We start from the raw sequence: 24660 nt of genomic DNA, 5'->3' as shown, positions 1-24660 counted from the left end.
GTTTAGCCACTGGGCCCACGGGCCCAGGCCAACTGGGGGGCCCTGGCTTCAGCCACCTGGCAGGTGGGGCGGGGGAAGCCCCACCCAGCATCCCCAACCCCATCCCTGACAGAAGCTACAGGATAGGGGAAGCCCACCCCCAGGTCCTCAGACTGCGTCCCTGGTAGAAGCTGCGGGACAGGGGAAACCCCACAGCACCCCCCCACACCTTGACCCTGTCCCTGGCAGAAGCCGCGGGATGGGGGAAAACCCCGCAGTGCCCCACCCCCATCCCGGCAGAAGCCAGGGACAGGGGAAGCCCCCTCACTACTCTGACCCCCTCTCTGGAAGAAGCCACGGGACGGCAGGGGGAGTACCTGTACCTGACCCCGCTCTCCGGCAGAAACACCAGGCGAGAGAAGCCCCAGCACCCCGACCCTGTTCCCCCCCAGAAGCGTGGGAGGTGGTAGGGGAAGCCCCAGCACCCAGACCCCTACTGCGGCCCTGGGAGCTCTCACTTCCTGCTGCAGCCTGGGGCTGTGTCACAGGGACAGAGCTTCTCCTGTCTTGGGGCCGCCGTGGGGGCAGGGCAGAAAAGAGCAAACGAGTTGTGGGACTGGCGGAATGGGGGGGACCTTGGGTGGAACAGGGGTGTGGTCCCAGGAAAGGGGCAAAAAAGGGTGGGGCTGTGGGTGGGGCTGCAGACAGAAGGGATGCCTAGGGGCCCCCCCACTTACTCTGGCCCAGGGAAACCTTAATCCACCTTTGTATATATGGGATGGTCCATAGCTGAGCCACCTCAGGAAGAACTGTGGTTCAGAGTCACAATTCTTTCCCTGTCTCCATCACTTCCCTCAGAGGGAGGCAATTTGTGCCAGCACTTTACCAGATGCAGTTTGCTTCTGTCATCCTGTGCCATGTCAGCTCTACTGGCTGGTGTTTTAAAAAAGAGGGGTGTGCAGCCACGGGTCTCCCCCATTCTTCACCCCTCTCTGCCCCCCTGCTTGCTGGTATCAGTCCCTACTCTCCCCAGCGCACCTGAACCAAGATGTGGGGAGGTTGCAGAGGGTGGACGAGGGAGTGGAATCTTACGTGCTGTGCCCTTAGTAAACCCACAGATGAGCCAAGTAGACCCAGGCCTGGATCAGAAACCCAGAATCTCACACATGGAATGTTTGAAATCACAAGAGCTTTGCTTTGAAAATGCCTGGATCCAAACTTCCTAACTGACTCCTATCTCTAGTAATATACAAAAATACCCTGTAGTGAATGAGTTAAGATTTCCACACCCACCAAATTATAGAAATCAGATGTTAAACTGCCTACCGGTACTTACTCTCTACCCCTTCTCCCACAGCCACACACTTTACTATTACCACAAACTACCACGCACCACAGATCACCTATCACAACCCCAATTCTGCTTCCCTCACGCTACTAGCCTCCCAGCAACTATGAATTTAGTCCAGAAACCAATCAAAAATTTAATGAAAACTATATAGGAAACTCAAAGGCAATGAAAACGAATAGTGTAAAATTTCACACAGAAAGGACTCCACAGTAGAGAAAAAACAATAATTTATGCTCCATGTTATGCCCGTTTCAAAATTCAGCCTTAACAATGGATCTGTTAACTCCTTAATAATGGGCCAAATCAAAACTCTGTTTCAGAATACCTCTCATTTGGGGGGACCTCTGATATAGCTCACAACTTTGTGTTTAGGCTTTTTTCTAGAGCCAAGGAAGGTCACATGAGAATTTGGGGTTTCACCTATTTTTATGTAATGTATTGTAACAGTATTCCTACTACATTGGCATTGAACTGCATACAAAGGTAGTGCTTTAAAACTTTCCAGTTTTGCCTTAGATAACTAGAAACTATTACCTCAACACTGGGCAGCATTTCCTGTACTTCCATATACTAAGATAGTGAGGTAGAAAGTTCTCATTGTCTAAGGGTATATCTTCACTGCAGTCGGGAGATGGGATTGCAGCATGGGTAAACTTTCCTGAGCTAGCTTTGATCTAGCTAGATCAAACCTAGCTCAAGTAACAATCTCAGTGGAGGGGGCAGCAGTCCAAGATGGGCTACCTTCTTGAGTACCACCCCGCCCAGGACTCTGGGTACATATTTAAATGGCTAGGGGCTGTGCCACCATCCCTGCTGCTGCAGCCACACTGATATTGTTACTCAAGCTAGCTTCAAGGTTAGCTAGGATATGCCTACACATGCTGCAGTCACACCTCCTGAGTGCAGTGTAGACATACCCTAAGGCAATCCAAAGTTTTTAAACACACGTATGCATGTTTTACTGTAAAATACAGGAGCACAATCAGAAACATACTTTCTACACTAGTTGTCAACAAAATTCAGTTTGCAGCATTTAAGAATCTTTTCTATTTTATTTTTTTTTCAAAGCCTGCCATTACGCTTCTGATCAGAACAGAAAATGTTTATTCTGAATCAGCTTGGTATGTGCCGTTCCTCATTTCTGTTGGCAGCATGCTACTGCTTGGACTGCTTGGATACCTATCCTTCCTGTTGGCAAAATATATCCGTACCTACTGTCCACCAAAACCCAAAGCAAATAAAAGAGCACTGTAAGTAACCAAAAAAAGAACATAAACACTAGTTTCCTTGAGAAATAGTGAGTTTGTTATTACTATTGAGAAATACCCACTACTTATAAAGACAACTTGAAACTCTGAGAGTTAATGGAATTTATACTTTGAATATTTTAGAGCAATATGTCATTTGCTGTAATAAACGTTAATAGTTGTTGGAATAAGATGTTGATTCTTTAAAGAGATAGTCAAATCAAAATGACATAGAAACTCTTGGTGGATTTACTGATACTTTAGCAAATGCTTTAGCTGAACATCACTAGCAGAAATAATAATAATTGTAATTACTAAATATTTATTGTTACCACCAGAAGTCCCAATCAGGATTATGGCCCAATTGTGCTCAAATCTTTCAGAATGAGAGATAACTTAGGCTATGTTTTAGTCATGGGTACTTTTAGTAAAAGTCACGGACAGGTCATGGGCAGTAAACAAAAATTCACGGCCCGTGACCTGTCTGTGACTTGTACTATTACCCAGAACTAAAACTTGGCCTGGGGCCTGTGGGTGCTTGGGGTGGGGGGGGAGTCTGGGGGTGCTGCGGGTGCTGGCCCGGGACCTGTGCTGGTGCTGGGGGATGGGGGGTGGGGCGGGTGCTGGCACGCAGCCCAGGACCCGCGCTGGTGCTGGGGGGGGGGGTTGGCAGTTGGCAGGGCTGATAGGCTCCCTACCTGGCTCCCCGTGTCCCTGCAGCTCCTAGAGGCCAGGGGGGCTCTGCGCACTACCCCTGCCGAGCTTTGGATCTGTAGCTGCCATTGGCCGGGAACCGCAACCAATGAGAACTGCGGGGGGTGGTGCCTGCAAGCAGGGACAGCGCGCAGAGCCCCCTGGCCCTTCTGCCTTGGTCAGGAGTTGCAGGGTCATCCCGGCTGTTTCCAGGGAGCCTCCCCCACCAGATAAGCACCTCCCCACATCCCAATCTCCTGCCCCAGCCCTGAGGCCCCCTCCCACACTACTGCTGCTGCTGGCCCAGGGCTTGCCTCAGTAGCTCCTCAGACAGCCGCATCGGCTGCTGCAAAAGTCACGAAGGTCATGGAAAGTCACGCAATACATGACTTCCATGACCGACCCGCAGCCTTAGAGATAACATATGAACTGCAAGATATTGTTACTATTCTAGAGGAGTATGCAAGGAGTTTAGCAATTTGTGGTAGAAATGACAGATGGATACAATATGGCTATTGTTATTATTTATTAATTGGTGACAATGATTCGTCGAGACTCATGATCTCCTGTTAAAAAGCAATCTTGATATTTTCACGCCACATTTTAAACCTTTCAAATATTTTAAAAGATATTAGCTCAGCCCTAGTGTTGGATGGGGAGTGTAGTTTTTTTAAAGTATAATTTTGGGGGGTTGTATAACTCTGCCATGCTGTTACTGATACGATGAAAAAATATATATACAGCCATTCTTTTGGGAGTCGCAAAAACAATATTCAGGGCTGTTTTACTGTTTCTGGTAGCTCAATAGCAGTAGTTAATAATGCTGAGGCGCAGCAGAACAAACATGCCCAAACTAAACAAACCGAAAAAGGTCAAACACAAGAAAATATCCTGTTTGCCAAATCAAAAAAGAACAGGATTTCTTAGGGCTAGAACTGGAACATGATATTTTTGTAGGCATAGGTATTGCATATTTTACTATATTGATGACTTTATATTTTTATTATAGGAAAACCACACCAGGTATGTATCTTTTTTTAATGCTTTCATTACTTAAGAACAAGCGCACCACTTATTAAGCTGCATCTCCACTAGCAGCGAGGGGTGTAATTCCCAGCTCCTGTACACATACGCTAGCTCTCATCTGAGTTAGCATGCTAAAAGTAGTACTGTAGCTGTACTGTGGCAGCAGTGGCATGGGCTTGCTGTCCTGGGAGTGTATTCCCGGGGATCAGCTGGGTTTGTACTTTGTACCTCTGGTAGCTTGTGGTGCTACTGCTGTTGCCCATGCTATCATGGCTATGCAACTATTTTTAGTATGCTAGTTCAGATGAGAGCTAGCACTAGTATGTGTTCGCAAGCTGGGAATCACACCCCAAGCTTGTAGGGTAGACGTAGCCTTAGTCAGAGAAATTTGTAATTCCATTTTCAGATAAATAATCCATGTACTGACCTATGTATTGAGCTCAATACAGGGATAACTAGGTAAAATTAAATTGGCCTGTGCCAATACAAGTCACAATAGATGATCTAATGGTCCCTTCTGGTCTTAAAAATCTATGAAAATGTTGAGTAAAGAACAAGCCTGGTGTAGCCTAGTGCTCTGGCATGGTGGGGCAGGAATTTATTAATTATTTTCCAACTAGCCTTACCAGCACTCTACATTAGTTCAATCTCCTAAATACAGTTTGAGCTGACTCAGCAACAACCAGCTTTTGGACACCGCACACACAACCAGGCCATCCCAATTTGGAAGCCATGATTCTCACCTATAACAAGTTTCAGAGTAGCAGCCATGTTAGTTCATCGGGGAACATCCGATGAAGTGAGCTGTAGCTCACAAAAGCTTATGCTCAAATAAATTGGTTAGTCTCTAAGGTGCCACAAGTCCTCCTTTTCTTTTTACCTATAACAAGTGATTTTGGGTGCCTGGTTTGAGACACTTAGAGGTGCCTGGTTTTTCAGAGGCTGGATGCCTGGTACTTTCTGAAAAATCGGGTCCCTTCAAGTTGCCTCAAGTTGAGCCCCAAAAGTTGAGGCGGTAGGGAGGGAAAAGGAAGATGGTTTGAAGTAATTTTTCAGGCTCAGACACATCTGTACTAATTATACATTTTAGGCCACCACATGCCAACCACTAGAGCCTGTTGGTGGCTGGAGGTGTTGTTTGAAGGGAGATTAAAAAAAAGCCTCAAAGGAGGGAACAAAAATGGAAATGCAGAAATATAGAGGCAGCATGCACCCTTGAAATTGGGCAGCATCCATGGGTCTGCGCTGTAGAGAAGCCCAGTCTCCCTACTATTGGCGCTGACTGTGTGTGCGCTCCAGGGCTGGAGCACCCACAGAAAAAAAAAAAAGTGGGTGCTGAATGCCCACTGGCAGCTCCCCTATCAGTGCCTCCCCCTTCTCCCAGCACCTCTTGCCTGCTGGCAGCCCCGCCGATAAGCACCTCCCCCTCCCTCCTGCCCACCATGGATCAGCTGTTCTGCAGCATGCAGGAGGCGCTGGGGGTGGGGGGAGAGAAGGCGCTGATTGGCGGGGCATGCTCGGGGGAGGGGTCGGAATGGGGCAAGAAGAGGCAGGGTGGGGTTGTGGCTGTGGGGGAAGGGGTGGAGCCAGGGGAGCACCCCCCTGGCATATTAGAAAGTTGGCGCCTACGCTCTCTACTAACTCAGAATGAGTGAAAATGGGGGTTGGGTGGGGGAAAGAGATTGCAAATATCCAATCCATTTTTCAAATCAGAATGTTGCTTGATTGGGTTTGCAACACTTTCTTGTTTTGGCTTCCATAAACTTGCAAGTGCATAAGCTTTACAAGTGCAAATACTCATGAAAGCTACATTTTAGTTCAAATATTCCTCACAGGTAAAATTTACTCTCCTGTAGAGGGCCAGTGCAAGGACTTTGCAGCAGCTGAAGCCTCAGAATATGGCTTGATTGCGAGGTCAGTTGTGCATAGCCCTAGTGCTGTCTGTCTGCACAGAGGGGAATTTCATCCCCAAAGCAAATTATTCACTCTTCAAAGGTGTGAATAATTTTGAATAAAGAATACATGTCAATTTCTAAATCTGTTCAAACAATCAATCAATGGAAAGTAAAATTCATTGAGGAAAAATTATTTGTGGCAAATTATTCACCTCTACTTCTAGGGCAAGATTGTCAAGTGTGATTAGCAAATTTGGATGCCCAACCTGAAATACCTCAAAGGGCTCTGATTTTCAGAAAGTTCTGATCACCTGTCCTGTGAAAGTCAGGCTCTTTTAAAAAGGTGTCTCAAACTCACTCGTCACTTTTGAAAATCTTGGCTTTAATGTCTGTTTATCACAGTCAAAAAAATTCTGATTTCTTAGAATGTACATTTTATTTCCTGTAGAAAAGAAGAAAGTTAAGAAAGAAGAGGTTTGGGTAAGCACTGTAAGTCACAAACTAAAGTAAGTGTTTGGCCCACACCAGTCCTAAAGTATGGTCACAGAATTTCCGTGGAACTTTTGTATGATGCCAATGACGGAGATTGCAAGGTAGAATTCTTGGCGTAGTTTGTTTCTGCCACTATACATGTTTTCTACAAACCCACTGTTTCAAAAGTATTGAATAGTGCTATTTTTTTAACTGTAGACATATCCTAGTGGTTTTTTCATATATACAGACTGAGAATTGGAAGCCATCACTAGAAATACTAATGGGAATTTTAGCAAGTGGATCAATGATGCCATATTAGATTCTGGTCCCACAGATCTTATCAGCCAATGAGAGTCTGGTCTAAACAAAGACTGTAGGATTATTATTAATATAACAAAAGGAGTACTTGTGGCACCTTAGAGACTAACCAGTTTATTTGAGCATGAGCTTTCGTGAGCTACAGCTCACTTCATCGGATGCATAGCATATTGTGGAAACTGCAGAAGACATTATATACACACAGAGACCATGAAACAAAACTTCCTCCCACCCCACTGTCCTGCTCGTAACAGCTTATCTAAAGTGATCATCAAGGAGGGCCATTTCCAGCACAAATCCAGGTTTTCTCACCCTCCCCCCGCCCCCCCAGACACACATACAAACTCACTCTCCTGCTGGTAATAGCCCATCCCTCTTTGAAACCTCTCTTTATAATGCGCATGATAATCAAGGTGGGTCATTTCCAGCACTAATCCAGGTTTTCTCACCACCACCACCACCACCACCCCCCCCCCACACACACACCCCCCTCCAAAAACCACACACACAAACTCACTCTCCTGCTGGCAATAGCTCATCTTACAATGTGCACAGCAATAATCCAAGTTTAACCAGAACGTCTTGGGGGGGGGGGTTTGTAGGAAAAAAACAAGGGGAGATAGGCTACCTTGCATAATGACTTAGCCACTCCCAGTCTCTATTCAAGCCCAAATTAATAGTATCCAATTTGCAAATGAGTTCCAATTCAGCAGTTTCTCGCTGGAGTCTGGATTTGAAGTTTTTTTGCTTTAAGATAGCGACCCTCATGTCTGTGATTGCGTGACCAGAGAGATTGAAGTGTTCTCCGACTGGTTTATGAATGTTATAATTCTTAACATCTGATTTGTGTCCATTTATTCTTTTACGTAGAGACTGTCCAGTTTGACCAATGTACATGGCAGAGGGGCATTGCTGGCACATGATGGCATATATCACATTGGTGGATGTGCAGGTGAACGAGCCTCTGATAGTGTGGCTGATGTTGTTAGGCCCTGTGATGGTGTTCCCTGAATAGATATGTGGGCACAGTTGGCAACGGGCTTTGTTGCAAGGATAGGTTCCTGGGTTAGTGGTTCTGTTGTGTGGTATGTGGTTGTTGGTGAGTATTCGCTTCAGGTTGGGGGGCTGTCTGTAGGCAAGGACTGGCCTTTCTCCCAAGATTTGTGAGAGTGTTGGGTCATCCTTCAGGATAGGTTGTAGATCCTTAATAATGCGTTGGAGGGGTTTTAGTTGGGGGCTGAAGGTGACGGCTAGTGGCGTTCTGTTATTTTCTTTGTTAGGCCTGTCCTGTAGTAGGTGACTTCTGGGAACTCTTCTGGCTCTATCAATCTGTTTCTTCACTTCCGCAGGTGGGTACTGTAGTTGTAAGAATGCTTGATAGAGATCTTGTAGGTGTTTGTCTCTGTCTGAGGGGTTGGAGCAAATGCGGTTGTATCGCAGAGCTTGGCTGTAGACGATGGATCGTGTGGTGTGGTCAGGGTGAAAGCTGGAGGCATGTAGGTAGGAATAGCGGTCAGTAGGTTTCCGGTATAGGGTGGTGTTGATGTGACCATCGTTTATTAGCACTGTAGTGTCCAGGAAGTGGATCTCTTGTGTGGACTGGACCAGGCTGAGGTTGATGGTGGGATGGAAATTGTTGAAATCATGGTGGAATTCCTCAAGGGCTTCTTTTCCATGGGTCCAGATGATGAAGATGTCATCAATATAGCGCAAGTAGAGTAGGGGCGTTAGGGGACGAGAGCTGAGGAAACGTTGTTCTAAATCAGCCATAAAAATGTTGGCATACTGTGGGGCCATGCGGGTACCCATAGCAGTGCCGCTGATCTGAAGGTATACATTGTCCCCAAATGTAAAATAGTTATGGGTAAGGACAAAGTCACAAAGTTCAGCCACCAGGTTAGCCGTGACATTATCGGGGATAGTGTTCTTGATGGCTTGTAGTCCATCAAAAATGGATACTCTCATAAAAAACCAACCTTCCACACAAACTTCCTCGTGGCTGGATTTTACCAAAACTAGACAAGCCATTTACAACGCACACTTTACTTCTCTACAAAAGAAAAAGGACACTAAACTTTCTAAACTACTACAGGCTACAAGGGGCCACAGCAATGGTTCCCTCAACCCACCCAGCAATATTGTTAACCTATCCAACTATACTCTCAGCCCAGCAGAAGCAGCTGTCCTATCTCGGGGTCTCTCCTTCTGCCCCTCCACCCCCTCGAACATGATACAGTTCTGTGGTGACCTAGAATCCTATTTTCGACGTCTCCGACTCAAGGAATATTTCCAAAATACCTCTGAACAACATAATGATCCACAGAGGCCTGCCTACCAACATTACAAAAAGAAGGATTCTAGGTGGACTCCTCCTGAAGGTCGAAACAGCAGACTGGACTTCTACATAGAGTGCTTCCGCCGACGTGCACGGGCTGAAATTGTGGAAAAGCAGCATCACTTGCCCCATAACCTCAGCCGTGCAGAACACAATGCCATCCACAGCCTCAGAAACAACTCTGACATCATAATCAAAAAGGCTGACAAAGGAGGTGCTGTTGTCATCATGAATAGGTCGGAATATGAACAAGAGGCTGCTCGGCAGCTCTCCAACACCACTTTCTACAAGCCATTACCCTCTGATCCCACTGAGAGTTACCAAAAGCATCTACAGCATTTGCTCAAGAAACTTCCTGAAAAAGCACAAGATCAAATCCGCACAGACACACCCCTGGAACCCCGACCTGGGATATTCTATCTACTACCCAAGATCCATAAACCTGGAAATCCTGGGCGCCCCATCATCTCAGGCATTGGCACCCTGACAGCAGGATTGTCCGGCTATGTAGACTCACTCCTCAGGCCCTACGCTACCAGCACTCCCAGCTACCTTCGAGACACCACTGACTTCCTGAGGAAACTACAATCCATTGGTGATCTTCCTGATAACACCATCCTGGCCACTATGGATGTAGAAGCCCTCTACACCAACATTCCACACAAAGATGGACTACAAGCCATCAAGAACACTATCCCCGATAATGTCACGGCTAACCTGGTGGCTGAACTTTGTGACTTTGTCCTTACCCATAACTATTTTACATTTGGGGACAATGTATACCTTCAGATCAGCGGCACTGCTATGGGTACCCGCATGGCCCCACAGTATGCCAACATTTTTATGGCTGATTTAGAACAACGTTTCCTCAGCTCTCGTCCCCCAACGCCCCTACTTTACTTGCGCTATATTGATGACATCTTCATCATCTGGACCCATGGAAAAGAAGCCCTTGAGGAATTCCACCATGATTTCAACAATTTCCATCCCACCATCAACCTCAGCCTGGTCCAGTCCACACAAGAGATCCACTTCCTGGACACTACAGTGCTAATAAACGATGGTCACATCAACACCACCCTATACCGGAAACCTACTGACCGCTATTCCTACCTACATGCCTCCAGCTTTCACCCTGACCACACCACACGATCCATCGTCTACAGCCAAGCTCTGCGATACAACCGCATTTGCTCCAACCCCTCAGACAGAGACAAACACCTACAAGATCTCTATCAAGCATTCTTACAACTACAGTACCCACCTGCGGAAGTGAAGAAACAGATTGATAGAGCCAGAAGAGTTCCCAGAAGTCACCTACTACAGGACAGGCCTAACAAAGAAAATAACAGAACGCCACTAGCCGTCACCTTCAGCCCCCAACTAAAACCCCTCCAACGCATTATTAAGGATCTACAACCTATCCTGAAGGATGACCCAACACTCTCACAAATCTTGGGAGAAAGGCCAGTCCTTGCCTACAGACAGCCCCCCAACCTGAAGCGAATACTCACCAACAACCACATACCACACAACAGAACCACTAACCCAGGAACCTATCCTTGCAACAAAGCCCGTTGCCAACTGTGCCCACATATCTATTCAGGGAACACCATCACAGGGCCTAACAACATCAGCCACACTATCAGAGGCTCGTTCACCTGCACATCCACCAATGTGATATATGCCATCATGTGCCAGCAATGCCCCTCTGCCATGTACATTGGTCAAACTGGACAGTCTCTACGTAAAAGAATAAATGGACACAAATCAGATGTTAAGAATTATAACATTCATAAACCAGTCGGAGAACACTTCAATCTCTCTGGTCACGCAATCACAGACATGAGGGTCGCTATCTTAAAGCAAAAAAACTTCAAATCCAGACTCCAGCGAGAAACTGCTGAATTGGAATTCATTTGCAAATTGGATACTATTAATTTGGGCTTGAATAGAGACTGGGAGTGGCTAAGTCATTATGCAAGGTAGCCTATCTCCCCTTGTTTTTTTCCTACAACCCCCCCCCCCCAAGACGTTCTGGTTAAACTTGGATTATTGCTGTGCACATTGTAAGATGAGCTATTGCCAGCAGGAGAGTGAGTTTGTGTGTGTGGTTTTTGGAGGGGGGTGTGTGTGTGGGGGGGGTGGTGGTGGTGGTGGTGGTGAGAAAACCTGGATTAGTGCTGGAAATGACCCACCTTGATTATCATGCGCATTATAAAGAGAGGTTTCAAAGAGGGATGGGCTATTACCAGCAGGAGAGTGAGTTTGTATGTGTGTCTGGGGGGGGGGGGGGGGGAAGGGTGAGAAAACCTGGATTTGTGCTGGAAATGGCCCTCCTTGATGATCACTTTAGATAAGCTGTTACGAGCAGGACAGTGGGGTGGGAGGAAGTTTTGTTTCATGGTCTCTGTGTGTATATAATGTCTTCTGCAGTTTCCACAATATGCTATGCATCCGATGAAGTGAGCTGTAGCTCACGAAAGCTCATGCTCAAATAAACTGGTTAGTCTCTAAGGTGCCACAAGTACTCCTTTTCTTTTTTCTTTTTACGAATACAGACTAACACGGCTGTTACTCTGAAACCTATTAATATAACAGTAACACTCAGATTCCAGCTCAGACTGGCACTCTGTTGTGCTAGATGCTGTACATATATAAGTGACAATCCCTTCCCTAAAGAGTTTACAACCTAAAGAGAGAAGACAGGTAAAGAGTAGGAAGGGAAACAGAGAGAAGTGATCACAGGATCACACAGTAGGTCAATGGTAGAGATGGGAATGGGTGCAGGTCCCGACTCCCAGTCTGGTGCCCAATCCACCAACAGCGTTTTATAGAGGAGGGGTGAAATCCAGGCTTGATTAAAGTCAATGGCAAAACTCCCATTGAGTTCAGTGGGGCCAGGATTTCACCCAGATCCCTGCCTGAACGGAGTTACAATCCAGACAGACACACAAAATACAGCGAGTAATGGGATTCAGTGGGAAGCAGAGTGACTGAATGGTGACACTTAGCAGGGTTTGTTAGGTCCATGATTTGTTTGTGGGCCTTTAGGGTAAGGATTTTCAACCATCTAGCTTGTTACCTTCCTACCTGAGGAAAGGATTACGGTGAAAGGCATTTTGATTTATGGAGGGATTAGATGAGGAGATGGAAATGGGGTGAACCAGGTCAGGGTTTTTATTTAGTGACTTTGGAAAAACAAACCAATATGACCCGTTAAATCTGGCCCAATATGTGATATTAAAAACACTGAGAAAGCAGGCACTGAAAAGAAGGAATCTTGAGCTATTCAGGCTACACAATGCTGTCATTCGGGCTGGTCGAAAATTTTCCATCGAAGTTGCTTTAGAAGGGAATTGGTTTTTCAACTGAAGCAAACACGGTTCATGAAAAATTTTGTTTCCGTGATATATTTTGACTTTTCATTAAAACAAACAAAAACACCCAAACATCAAAATGTTTTTGGCCAAAACCTGAAAATGTTCTATACAGAAATCCCACTGTGGTGCCTCTTGGGAGTTGTAGTTCAGGTGCATCATCCCCCCCAGTCACCTCTATGGACTGGGCTCCCCAGCCAGACTACATTTTCCATCCTCCTATATCAGACACAAGAGAGGTGGAGTCACGGGGGTCAGAAAGGAGATGATTATCCGAACAACAAAAGGCTTATTTCTCCATTCAAACCAATTTTACATGGTGTAACTTCATTGACTTCAACAGCGTTACTCCTGACCAGCAGCAGTGTAACTGAGAGGAGAGTCAAGTTCTAAATTTTTTAGTTCTGATATGATGCAGCAAAATGACATGATTAATTCCAGGTAATAGAGACTTGCGTACTTCTAACATGACATTTGGAGTCATTTAGAAGGTCAGACCCGATTAATTCTCCTTTAAACATTTGGTAGCAACACCCTAAGTCACAATGACTTTTGTTGTCAGTTCTGATTAAACTCACCCTAATGCAACATGCGGGTCATATAAATCTGCTTCAATCCATGTAGGTAAAAATGTCCAAGTCACTGCTACTCCTCCTTCTTTAATTATTTCACAGGTTTGATTTCACATTGCGTGTCTCTTCATAGGAAATGACCAAGATAAACACCGTCTTTGATGGAGAAGCCACAGATCCAGGTAAGGAAAAATTAAAAGTGAATTTAAATGTTTGGCTAGAAATAAATTGGATTGGTTACCTTGTAGCAGCCCCACAACCTATTGTGTACAAACATATGACATGTCCTTTCCTTAGGCTTTCCAGACTACTTTAGCTCTAAAGCAACAAGGTGGGTGAGGTAATAGCTTTTATTGGACCAACTTCTGTTGGTGAGAGACACAAGCTTTCATAGAATCATAAAATAACAGAGTTGGAAGGGACCTCTGGAGGCCATCTAGTCCAACCCCCTGCCCAGAGCAGGACCAATCCCAAATAAATCATCCCAGCCAGGGCTTTGTCAAGCCTGACCTTAAAAACTTCTAAGGAAGGGGATTCCACCACCTCCCTAGGTAACGCATTCCAGTGTTTCACCACCTTCCTAGTGAAAAAGTTTTTCCAACCTAAACCTCCCCCACTGCAACTTGAGACCATTACTCCTTGTCCTGTCATCTGCTATCACTGAGAATAGTCTAGATCCATCCTCTTTGGATCCACCTTTCAGGTAGTTAAAAGCAGCTATCAAATCCCCCCTCATTCTTCTCTTCCGTAGACTAAACAATCCCAGTTCCCTCAGCCTCTCCTCATAACTCATGTGTTCCAGTCCCCTAATCATTTTTGTTGCCCTTTGCTGGACTCTCTCCAATTTTTCCACATCCTTCTTGTAGTGTGGGGCCCAAAGCTGGACACAGTACTCCAGATGAGGCCTCACCAATGTCGAATAAAGGGGAACGATCACATCCCTTGATCTGCTGGCAATGCCCCTACTTATACACCCCAAAATGCCATTGGCCTTCTTGGCAACAAGGGCATACTGTTGGCTCATATCCAGCTTCTCGTCCACTGTCACCCCTAGGTCCTTCTCTGCAGAACTGCTGCCTAGCCATTTGGTCCCTAGTCTGTAGCAGTGCATTGGATTCTTCCATCCTAAGTGCAGGACTCTGCACTTGTCCTTGTTGAACCTCATCAGATTTCTTTTGGCCCAATCCTCCAATTTGTCTAGGTCCCTCTGTATCCTATCCCCACCCTCCAGTGTATCTACCACTCCTCCCAGGTTAGTGTCATCTGCAAACTTGCTGAGGGTGCAATCCACACCATCCTCCAGATCATTAATGAAGATATTGAACAAAACCGGCCCCAGGACCGACCCTTGGGGCACTCCACTTGATACCAGCTGCCAACTAGACATGGAGCCATTGATCACTACCCATTGAGCCCGACAATCTAGCCAACTTTCTAACGACCTTGTAGTGCATCCATCCAGCCCATACTTCTTTAACTTGCTGACAAGAATACTGTGGGAGACCATGTCAAAACCTTTGCTAAAGTCGAGGAATAACATGTCCACTGCTTTCCCTTCATTCACAGAACCAGTTATCATAGAAGGCAATTAGATTAGTCAAGCATGACTTGCCCTTGGTGAATCCATGCTGACTGTTCCTGATCACTTTCCTCTTGCCTAAGTGCTTCAGAATTGATTCCTTGAGGACATGCTCCATGATTTTTCCGGGGACTGAGGTGAGGCTGACCGGCCTGTAGTTCCCAGGATCATCCTTCTTCCCTTTTTTAAAGATGGGCACTACATTAGCCTTTTTCCAATCTTCCGGGACTTCCCCCGATCGCCATGAGTTTTCAAAGATAATGGCCAGTAGCTCTGCAATCACATCCACCAATTCCTTTAGCACTCTCGGATGCAAGGTATCCGGCCCCATGGACTTGTGCATGTCCAGTTTTTCTAAATAGTCCCAAACCACTTCTTCCTTCACAGAGGGCTGGCCACCTGCTCCCCATGCTGTGCTGCCCAGTGCAGTAGTCCGGGAGCTGACCTTGTTCGTGAAGACAGAGGCAAAAAAAGCATTGAGTACATTAGCTTTTTCCACATCCTCTGTCACTAGGTTGCCTCCCTCATTTAGTAAGGGGCCCACACTTTCCTTGGCTTTCTTCTTATTGCCAACATACCTGAAGAAACCCTTCTTGTTACTCTTAACATCCCTCACTAGCTGCAACTCCAGGTGTGATTTAGCCTTCCTGATTCCATTCCTACATGCCCAAGCAATATTTAAATACTCATCCCTGGTCATTTGTCCAATCTTCCACTTCTTGTAAGCCTCTTTTTTGTGTTTAAGATCAGCAAGGATTTCACTGTTAAGCCAAGCTGGTCGCCTGCCATATTTACTATTCTTTCTACACATCGGGATGGTTTGTCCCTGTAACCTCAATAAGGATTCTTTAAAATACAGCCAGCTCTCCTGGACTCCTTTCCCCCTCATGTTATTCTCCCAGGGGATCTTGCCCATCAGTTCCCTGAGGGAGTCAAAGTCTGCTTTTCTGAAGTCTAGGGTCCATATTCTGCTGCTTTCCTTTCTTCCTTGTGTCAGGATCCTGAACTCGACCATCTCATGGTCACTGCGTCCCAGGTTCCCATCCACTTTTGCTTCCCCTACTAATTCTTCCCGGTTTGTGAGCAGCAGGTCAAGAAGAGCTCCGCCCCTAGTTGGTTCCTCCAGCATTTGCACTAGGAAATTGTCCCCTATAGTTTCCAAAAACTTCCTGGATTGTCTGTGCACCGCTGTATTGCTCTCCCAGCAGATATCAGGATGATTGAAGTCACCCATGAGAACCAGGGCATGCGATCTAGTAGCTTCTGCGACTTGCTAGAAGAAAGCCTCGTCCACCTCATCCCCCTGGTTCGGTGGTCTATAGCAGACTCCCACCATGACATCACCCTTGTTGCTCATGCTTCTAAACTTAATCCAGAGACTCTCAGGTTTTTCTGCAGTTTCATACTTGAGCTCTGAGCAGTCATACTGCTCCCTTACATATAGTGCAACTCCCCCACCTTTTCTGGCCTCCCTGTCCTTCCTGAACAGTTTATACCCATCCATGAAAGTACTCCAGTCATGCGAGTTATCCCACCAAGTCTCCGTTATTCCAATCACATCATAATTCCCTGACTTTGCCAGGACCTCCAGTTCTCCCTGCTTGTTTCCCAGGCTTTGTGCATTTGTATATAGGCACTTGAGATAACCCGCTGATCGCCCCTCGTTCTCAGTATGAGGCAGGAGCCCTCCCCTCTCACACGCTCCTGCTCGTGCTTCCTCCCGGTATCCCGCTTCCCCACTTACCTCAGGGCTTTGGTCTCCTTCCCCCGGTGAACCTAGTTTAAAGACCTCCTCACTAGGTTAGCCAGCCTGCTCGTGAAGATGCTCTTCCCTCTCTTCGTTAAGTGGAGCCCGTCTCTGCCTAGCACTCCTCCTTCTTGGAGCACCATCCCATGGTCGAAGAATCCAAAGCCTTCTCTCCGACACCACCTGCGTAGCCATTCATTGACTTCCATGATTCGACGATCCCTACCCCGGCCTTTTCCTTCCACGGGGAGGATGGACGAGACCACCACTTGCGCCTCATACTCCTTTATCCTCCTTCCCAGAGCCACGTAGTCTGCAGCGATCCACTCAAGGTCATTCTTGGCAGTATCATTGGTGCCCACATGGAACGGCAGGAAGGGGTAGCGGTCCGAGGGCTTGATGAGTCTCGGCAGACTCTCCGTCACATCGCGAATCTTAGCCCCTGGCAAGCAGCAGACTTCTCTGTTTTCCTGGTCAGGGCGGCAGATAGATGACTCAGTCCCCTTGAGGAGAGAGTCCCCGACCACCACCACCCGCCTCCTTCTCTTGGGAGTGGTGGTCGTGGAACCCCCAACTTTAGGACAGTGCATCTCATGCCTTTCAACTGGTGGAGTCTCCTTCTGCTCCCTTCCCCCAGACGTATCATCTGGGCCACTCCTCGCTATGGTACCTATGGAGCTTTCAAGCTACACAGAGCTCTTCCTCTTCCCAAGTAGCTCGAAAGCTTCTCTCTCACACAAACAGAAGTTGGTCCAATAAAAGATATTACTTCACCCACCTTGTCTTTGTAATATCTTGGGACTGACACGGCTCTGTGAACAATGTCTACAAACGTTACATCTAAACGTGACGAATACAAAGCTGTTTGGGCTCAGGCTCTAGCTACAGAGTTCAGAGGGTCTGAAATGCACCACAGTGGGATGACATTTGTGCTATGCCATGACTTAAATGTTATGCTGCAGTACAACGTTGCAGGGGCAGCGGAGATATGTGTGCTCACTAGGAGTGTGTTCCTGCAGCCTGGCGGAGGTTGGCTGTGTTGGCAGGTGCGTGCTGGTTGAAAATGAAAACTGCCACACACACTAGGGTTATTCCCAGAGCGAGTGCTCTTTGGGATGAATGAGCACATCCTGGGGACAGTGCCACAACATCCCACCTGCCAGAATTGGATTCATAAGTGCTCAGTTCAGCAGACTCAAGAGGAGCTGGGTCAGGTGTCCTGCAAACTCCACTGGTGCAATAATTAAACCTTGCATGAAAGCCCTGCTGGAGCGTATGTAGACATCCACATTTTCAGGCTGTAACCTCAGCACCTTTTGTGCTGGTAGCTACATATAGGGCTATTAGACATTCCCTATTCTTTTCTATTCTAAAGTGCCTAATCTATAAGTAGCCAAATCATGTGAGGAGAGATCCAATTTTATTTTTAAATTGCCCAAATTTCACTAATGTGTTAAGATCCATTAATCTTGATACAGTACTAATTATAGCATAGAACCTCCACTTCTCTCGCCAATCCTTAAAAGTCTTTTTGTCTCACAGTACTTGGTAAAAATAATGTTTAATTAATTATAGGCAATGCCGCTAGTTGCCCTTGTCCACTTAACAAGTAAGGAGTAATTTAGACAATAAGGTAAGTACAATGGACACCAGGAAATTTCTCTACATATCTGTGGAGAGTAAATGAGCTGAAGTAGTGGATGCCTGTTTCCAGTGTACAAGGGAAGAGTCACTATTAAAGTCTACAGAGGGCTATAAGTACTTTCTAACAAAGCACTATTGCACAGTGCACTAAAGTACCAAAGATTTGTGACTGCAGGACCTGTAACTATGAGTTCCCCCCAGCATGTAAACAGAGAGAACACATCGTCCCATTATCTTTCACTGAAGTATAGAGCATCTGTCAGAGGAAAAGCATTCTAGGCAAATTAAAAGTCAATGAATAGGCCAGATCTTTGGGGATGCCAGATCTCCGAACCTGGGGTGAACTTAGACCAACTAACCTGAGTTTAAAGGTGTGGAACGATGTCTACAATAGATGCCATGTGGTGTTTCAAATTGTTTGTTCAAATAGTTAGCTACTTCGATGTAGCAAACCTATCACACACAGAGTCTTTCCTAGTCTAGATAATAGTGTGTTTTAGGGCTGGTCTACACTAGATCGTTATGCCAGGATATCTACATCAGTTAGCGGGGTGGGTCAATAAACTACTACAACCTCTAGTGTTGACACAGCTATATCCTTATAAAGGTACCTAATAGTGGTATAGCTTACTCATCTTCGTGAACCAGGATAATCACTTCAACACCTCTATAACTGCATCCACAGTACGGGAGTTTTGCTGCTTTACTATACCGGTATAGTTAAAATAGAAAATCTAGGACTTAGATGAAGAAGTTGGGCTTGCCAAACTGACCAGAGTTTCCAGACCTTTTGATGAGATTTACTCCTTTTTAACTGACACACTGAGGGGAACTTCCTTCCATTAGTCTGCTAAAAGGAGAAATAGTTTAACTGTTTGTGTTTTCCCCCCTACCCAGTCACTGGCAAAATGTATGAATACAATTCAAAATCTGGGGCCCGAAGATGGAAAGATACGAAGGAGCCAGTTGAACCAGGAATAAAGGATCCAGTTGCACAGGTAATTTCAACTGCCCCAGCAAACAGTGGTGAAGGGAAAGAGAGAACGGGGACTCCAAGAAAGAAGAAGCTGGACCAAATGGCAGGGAGCTAGCAGCAGAGAACAACATGGCAACAAAGCCCTCAGAAGGGAAGGCAGAAACTTCAAGCCAGGATAGCCTGAAATTACAGAAGTCAAAAGATGGAGCTGGGGGCAGGGGGTCATCCTCACCAGTCAGGTCACCAGTCCCCACTCCCAAAATATACCCTCAGTTACAGCCAAAACCAGCCTTAAAGAATGCGGTGTGAAGCTTTTGGGAGCCATCCCAACTGTGTGCTCCATGGGAAAACCTTCACCCTGGCATTACACCATTAACAGATTCCACAGACAAGAGGGGCTTGTGCTTCTTACTCAACACCTTTCTTAGTGTGAGGGACATGGTAAATGGACAGTACCATGTAAATTGCACCCAAAATGTAGGGCCAGGTTGTCCCTGCGCCTGTGTGGGTACATGAACTTGGGGGAAGAGGAAAGGGTACAAACGAGCTTCCCCATTCCCCTTTGTGTCACTCAACATAAATGCATAAAACCATAAATGCATTCCTCGTGCTCCCCACAACACAAAGACTGTTGGCTAATGCGGCTAGAAGCATGAGCTATCCCAAAAAGGGAGGGCAGGAGGTGAGCCCCTGGCCACAGAAGGGATACATACTACACGTCTATAAGAAGCGTAGCAGCTGGCACATTGTATGTATGTGTGTGTGTGTGCGTGCTCTCTCTCTGTCCAGAAAGTGTCATGCGTCCATTCTGCTTCAACATGGGCCAGTGCCTGAAAGGCAGAATTGCACCCTTTGGTTGCATTAAAATAATGGGGCGAGGGGGATGTAAATATGAACAGGGGGTTTCATAAGTTTTTATGAATTAGAATGGAAACAACTGTGTGGCTTGATCTGAACTTTGGTCTACCATAAGGAATTCCCAAACCTCTTCTCCTCTGGAGATGCCCGTCTTGTGACTGCATGTTTGAAGTCATTGAGCACATCAGAACCGATTAATTCTCCTCTGAACATTTGGTAGCAACACCCTAAGCCACAATGGCTTTTGTTGCCAGTTCTGATTAAACTCCCCCTAATGCAACATGCAGGTCATATAAAAATGTCCAAGTCACAGCTCCTCCTCCTCCTTTAAGTATTTCACAGGTTTGATTTCACATTGTATGTCTCTTCATAGGAAATGACCAAGATAAACACTGTCTTTGATGGAGAAGCCAGAGACCCAGGTAAAGAAAAATTATAAGTGAATTTAAATCTTTGGCTTGAAATAAGGTAACCAATCCAGTTTAACTCTGGTTAGATATTTGCATTACATATTTAAGGCTTGTTGTTTCCAAGGAGAATGGGAGTAACATTTCCAGTCAATGTTGATAAATGCATAGTAATGCTCATTGGAAAATATAAACCAAGCTATACATATAAAATGATGGGGTCTAAATTAGCTGTTACCACTCAAGAAAGAGATCTTGACATCATTGTGAATAGTTCCCTGGAAACATCCGCTCAATGTGCGGCAGTAATCAATAAAGCAAACAATGTTAGGAGCCATTAATAAGGGATACAAAAGAAGACAGAAAATATCATAATGCTTCTATGTAAAGCTATGGCCCACCCACACCTTGAATACTGTATTCAGTTCTGGTCGCCCCATCGCAAAAAAGATATATTGGAATTGGAAAAGTTACAGCGAAGGGCAATAAAAATGATTAGGGGAATGGAACAGCTTCCATATGAGGAGAGATTAATAAGACTGGGACTTTTCAATTTGGAAAAGAGACGAATAAGGGGCAATATGATAGAGATTTATAAAATCATGCAAGGTGTGGAGAACGTGAATAAGTGTTATTACTTCTTCACCTAAACACAAGAACAAAGGGTCACACAGTGAAATTAACAGGCAGCAAATTTAAAACAAACATAAGGAAGAACTTCTTGACACAACACACAGTCAACCTGTGGAACTCATTGCCATGGGATTTTATGAAGGCCAAAAGGATAACTGGGTTAAAAAATGAATTAGATAAGTTCATATAGGATAGGTCCATCAATGGCTATTAACTAAGATGTTCAGGGATGCAACCCCAGGTACTAGGTATCCTAAGCCTGCAAGTGCCGGAAGCTGGGACTGGGTGACAGGGTGTGGATCACACAATAAAGTGCCCTGTCCTGTTAACTCCCTCTGAAGCATCTGGCACAGTCAGAAGACAGGATACTGGGCTAGATGGACCATTGGTCTGACCCAATATGGCCGTTCTTATGTTCACAGGTTATGAAAAATCAAGCCAATACCCTAGTAACATTTACAAATCAGCTAAGATAGCTAAATATCTTGAAAGCATGTACAGTGACTATACAGAGAGAATATGTGTTATGGGGAAACTCCTGTTCCCCCTGCCAAGCAGTGGCACCAGTTGGAAGGGCTGCGGGAGGGGCAAAACCCTCCCCCAAGATTTTTACATTCGTTTAAAGTTCCACAGGCAGCAGAGCCGGGGGTGGGGTGGGGGCATGGCCTGACCTCTTTTAAGCAGTGGTTCTGTAGTAAATCAGTACAGCTGCTGCTGGAGGGGTCCAGAGAGTCACTCTGGCTCCATGGTGGCAACACCACTGAAAATTGACCTGCCCACCCCTCTATACAGATGGAGGGGTGGCTGGATCAAAATGGTGTTACTACCTTGCGCATGGGGAAGAGCGTTCCTGTAAGCAGAGCATAGGGAGTGGCTGAGGACTCGACTCCTGGTGGCACCATCTTGTGCACTGTGTGGATAAGAGAAAGGAGGGGCTCTTAGCCTGAGGGAGACTCGGGGAGTCCTGCTAGGGGATCAGATGAGTGGGGACAAGAACAGAGTCTCTGTTAGGAGAGTGGGGAGACCAGAATTCCTCTCCACCCCACTGCAAAGCGTCTCCCTGTGGAAATATCTGAATTGGTGCCACTGCTGCCAAGCAGGACTATGTAGGGTGACCAGATGTCCTGATTTTACAGGGACAGTCCTGATATTTGGGGCTTTTTCTTATGTAGGTGCCAATTACTCCCCACCCCCATCCCGATTTTCCACACCTGATATCTGGTTACCCCATCGTGGACTTAGCAGAGGGAGTGGGGAGGAAGGACTGCTCCATGACTGCGATTGTAGTGCTAGGGCTGCAGAAATCCCTGTGGCAGTTGCACCCCTCCCCCACATTCAGGGGGTCGGCCTGTGGAGTAGGAGTAGATGTATTGACACAACCTCTAAAATTGCCACAGGGAAGCACAGCAGGGGTGAACGGGTCTCACTCCTGCACAGCTGCTGAGAGCTCACCTTCATCTCATGCAGCAGAAATACACTGGTGCCACTACATCCAGGGATTACCGACTGTATAACACAGAGAAACCGACCGGTCGGGCTGCCTCTCAGAAAACAGTAGGACAGACAAGAAGAGAGAAAGAATTGAGTCAAAAGCTACAGCACTGATCTTCTGCCTAAACGAGTGGCCATTGTGAGATCTATACCTTAATGCATCGAAAGGCTGGAAAAATGTGCACCAATTGGAGAAAGTCCAGAGGAGGCAACAAAAATGTTCAACGGCCTAGAGAACATGACCTGTGAGGAAAGATTGAAAAACCGGGATTTGTTTAGTCTGGAGAAGAGAAGACTGAGGGGGGACATGATAATAGTCTTCAAGTATGTAAAAGGTTGCTATAAAGAGGAGTATAATAAATTGTTCTCCTTATCCACTGAGACACAACAAGAAGCAATAGGCTTAAATTGCAGCAAGGGAGATTTAGGTTGGACATTAGGAAAAACTTCCTAATTGTCAGAGTAGTTAAGCACTGGAACAAATTACCTAGGCAGGTTATGGAATCTCCACCTGTGACATACCAGGTACAATCCAGACTAATTAGCAGCTGTGTCACTCCTGCCCTGCAATCTTGGGTGCCTTACAATGCCTTGCTGAAGTAGCTCTCACCTGGGCCACTCACAGCCTTCCAGCATGCAAGCCACACCCAGAGGGTCTACATGTAACTGAAGCCTGCTAGACACACATGGGTTACACTCTGGCTCGTCTCAGCTTTGGTTATACTGCAGGGTGTCCCCAATACACTCCCAGTCTTAGGTTTCCCCCCAGAAATGTATGTCCTATATTGCCCATCCCTCTCCTGGACAATAAAAGTTATATTAAGTTTGTTATTTCTTTAAAAGGAATAATATGCACTGATCTTGTCACCCCAAATGGAGTTTCCCAGACACTTCAATTTAAAACACACTGGATTAGATAAAATAATAAAACAAGTTTATTAACTACAAAAGATTTTAAAAAGAACAGGAGTACTTGTGGCACTTTAGAGACTAACAAATTTATTTGAGCATAAGCTTTCGTAGGCTACAGCCCACTTCATCGGATGCATAGAATGGAACATATAGTAAGAAGATCTTTTTATATATATATATATATATATATATATATATATATATATTATACACACACACACACACACAGAGAGAAAGAGAGAGAGAAAACATGAAAAAGTGGAGTAAGAGGCTAATTAATTAAGATTTACTCCTTTTTAACTGACACACTGAGGGGAACTTCCTTCTATTAGTCTGCTAAAAGGAGAAATAGTTTAACTGTTTGTGTTTTTCCCCCTACCCAGTCACTGGCAAAATGTATGAATACAATTCAAAATCTGGGGCCCGAAGATGGAAAGATATGAAGGAGCCAGTTCAACCAGGAATAAAGGATCCGGTTGCACAGGTAATTTCAACTGCCCCAGCAAACAGTGGTGAAGGGAAAGACAGAATGGGGACTCCGAGCAAGCAAGAAGCTGGACCAAATGGCAGAGAGCTGGCAGCAAAGAATAACATGGCAACAAAGCCCTCAGAAGGGAAGGCAGAAGGTTCTAGCCAGGATAGCCTGAAATTACAGAAGCTAAAAGATGGAGGGTGGGCAGGAGGTGAGGCCACGGCCACAGAAGGGATACATACTACACATCCTTAGGACATGTAATAGCTGACACACTGTGTGTGCGTGTGTGTGCGCGCACGCGTATGTGTAACCCACACACATCCTGGGTGTGGTGTTCTCTCCCATCTAGTGACACTAAGACCACTTAGAGAGAGATTAATGATCTAAAAATGCCAGAAAAAGCCCCAAATGAAGCTGATATATATATATATACACACACACACACACACACACACACACACACACACACACACACATAAACGCAAGCAAACAATGCTAGGAAACTGAGTGAGCGGCTAAAAGAAAATAATCATAAAGAAAGAAATGTAAGTTTAAAAAGTCTAGTATTTCGTTGGTAACAGCGAAGTGCTTTTCACACATGATTTTTATCTGTACCCTGTCCTTTATGACTTAGAAAAGAAAACGTTTTGAAAATATTTTTGAATGGA

General features: G+C 45.7%; 1 protein-coding gene across 1 annotated transcript in view; it reads left to right on the top strand.

The window, feature by feature from the left end:
- Positions 1–19525, top strand: part of CDHR3 (cadherin related family member 3) — a 74571-nt gene extending 55046 nt beyond the window's left edge. Inside the window, 5 exon segments of the mRNA XM_074958274.1 lie at positions 2399–2580; positions 6617–6671; positions 13404–13452; positions 19138–19293; positions 19296–19525. Coding sequence (XP_074814375.1) covers positions 2399–2580; positions 6617–6671; positions 13404–13452; positions 19138–19293; positions 19296–19525 — 672 coding nt within the window.
- Positions 19526–24660: the final 5135 nt, after the last annotated feature.

This window comes from Natator depressus, chromosome 1, assembly GCF_965152275.1.
Source record: "Natator depressus isolate rNatDep1 chromosome 1, rNatDep2.hap1, whole genome shotgun sequence".
NCBI classification, from domain to species: Eukaryota; Metazoa; Chordata; order Testudines; family Cheloniidae; genus Natator; species Natator depressus.
The sequence above is the reverse complement of the archived record's forward strand: the minus strand, read 5'-3'. Positions and strand labels throughout refer to the sequence as shown.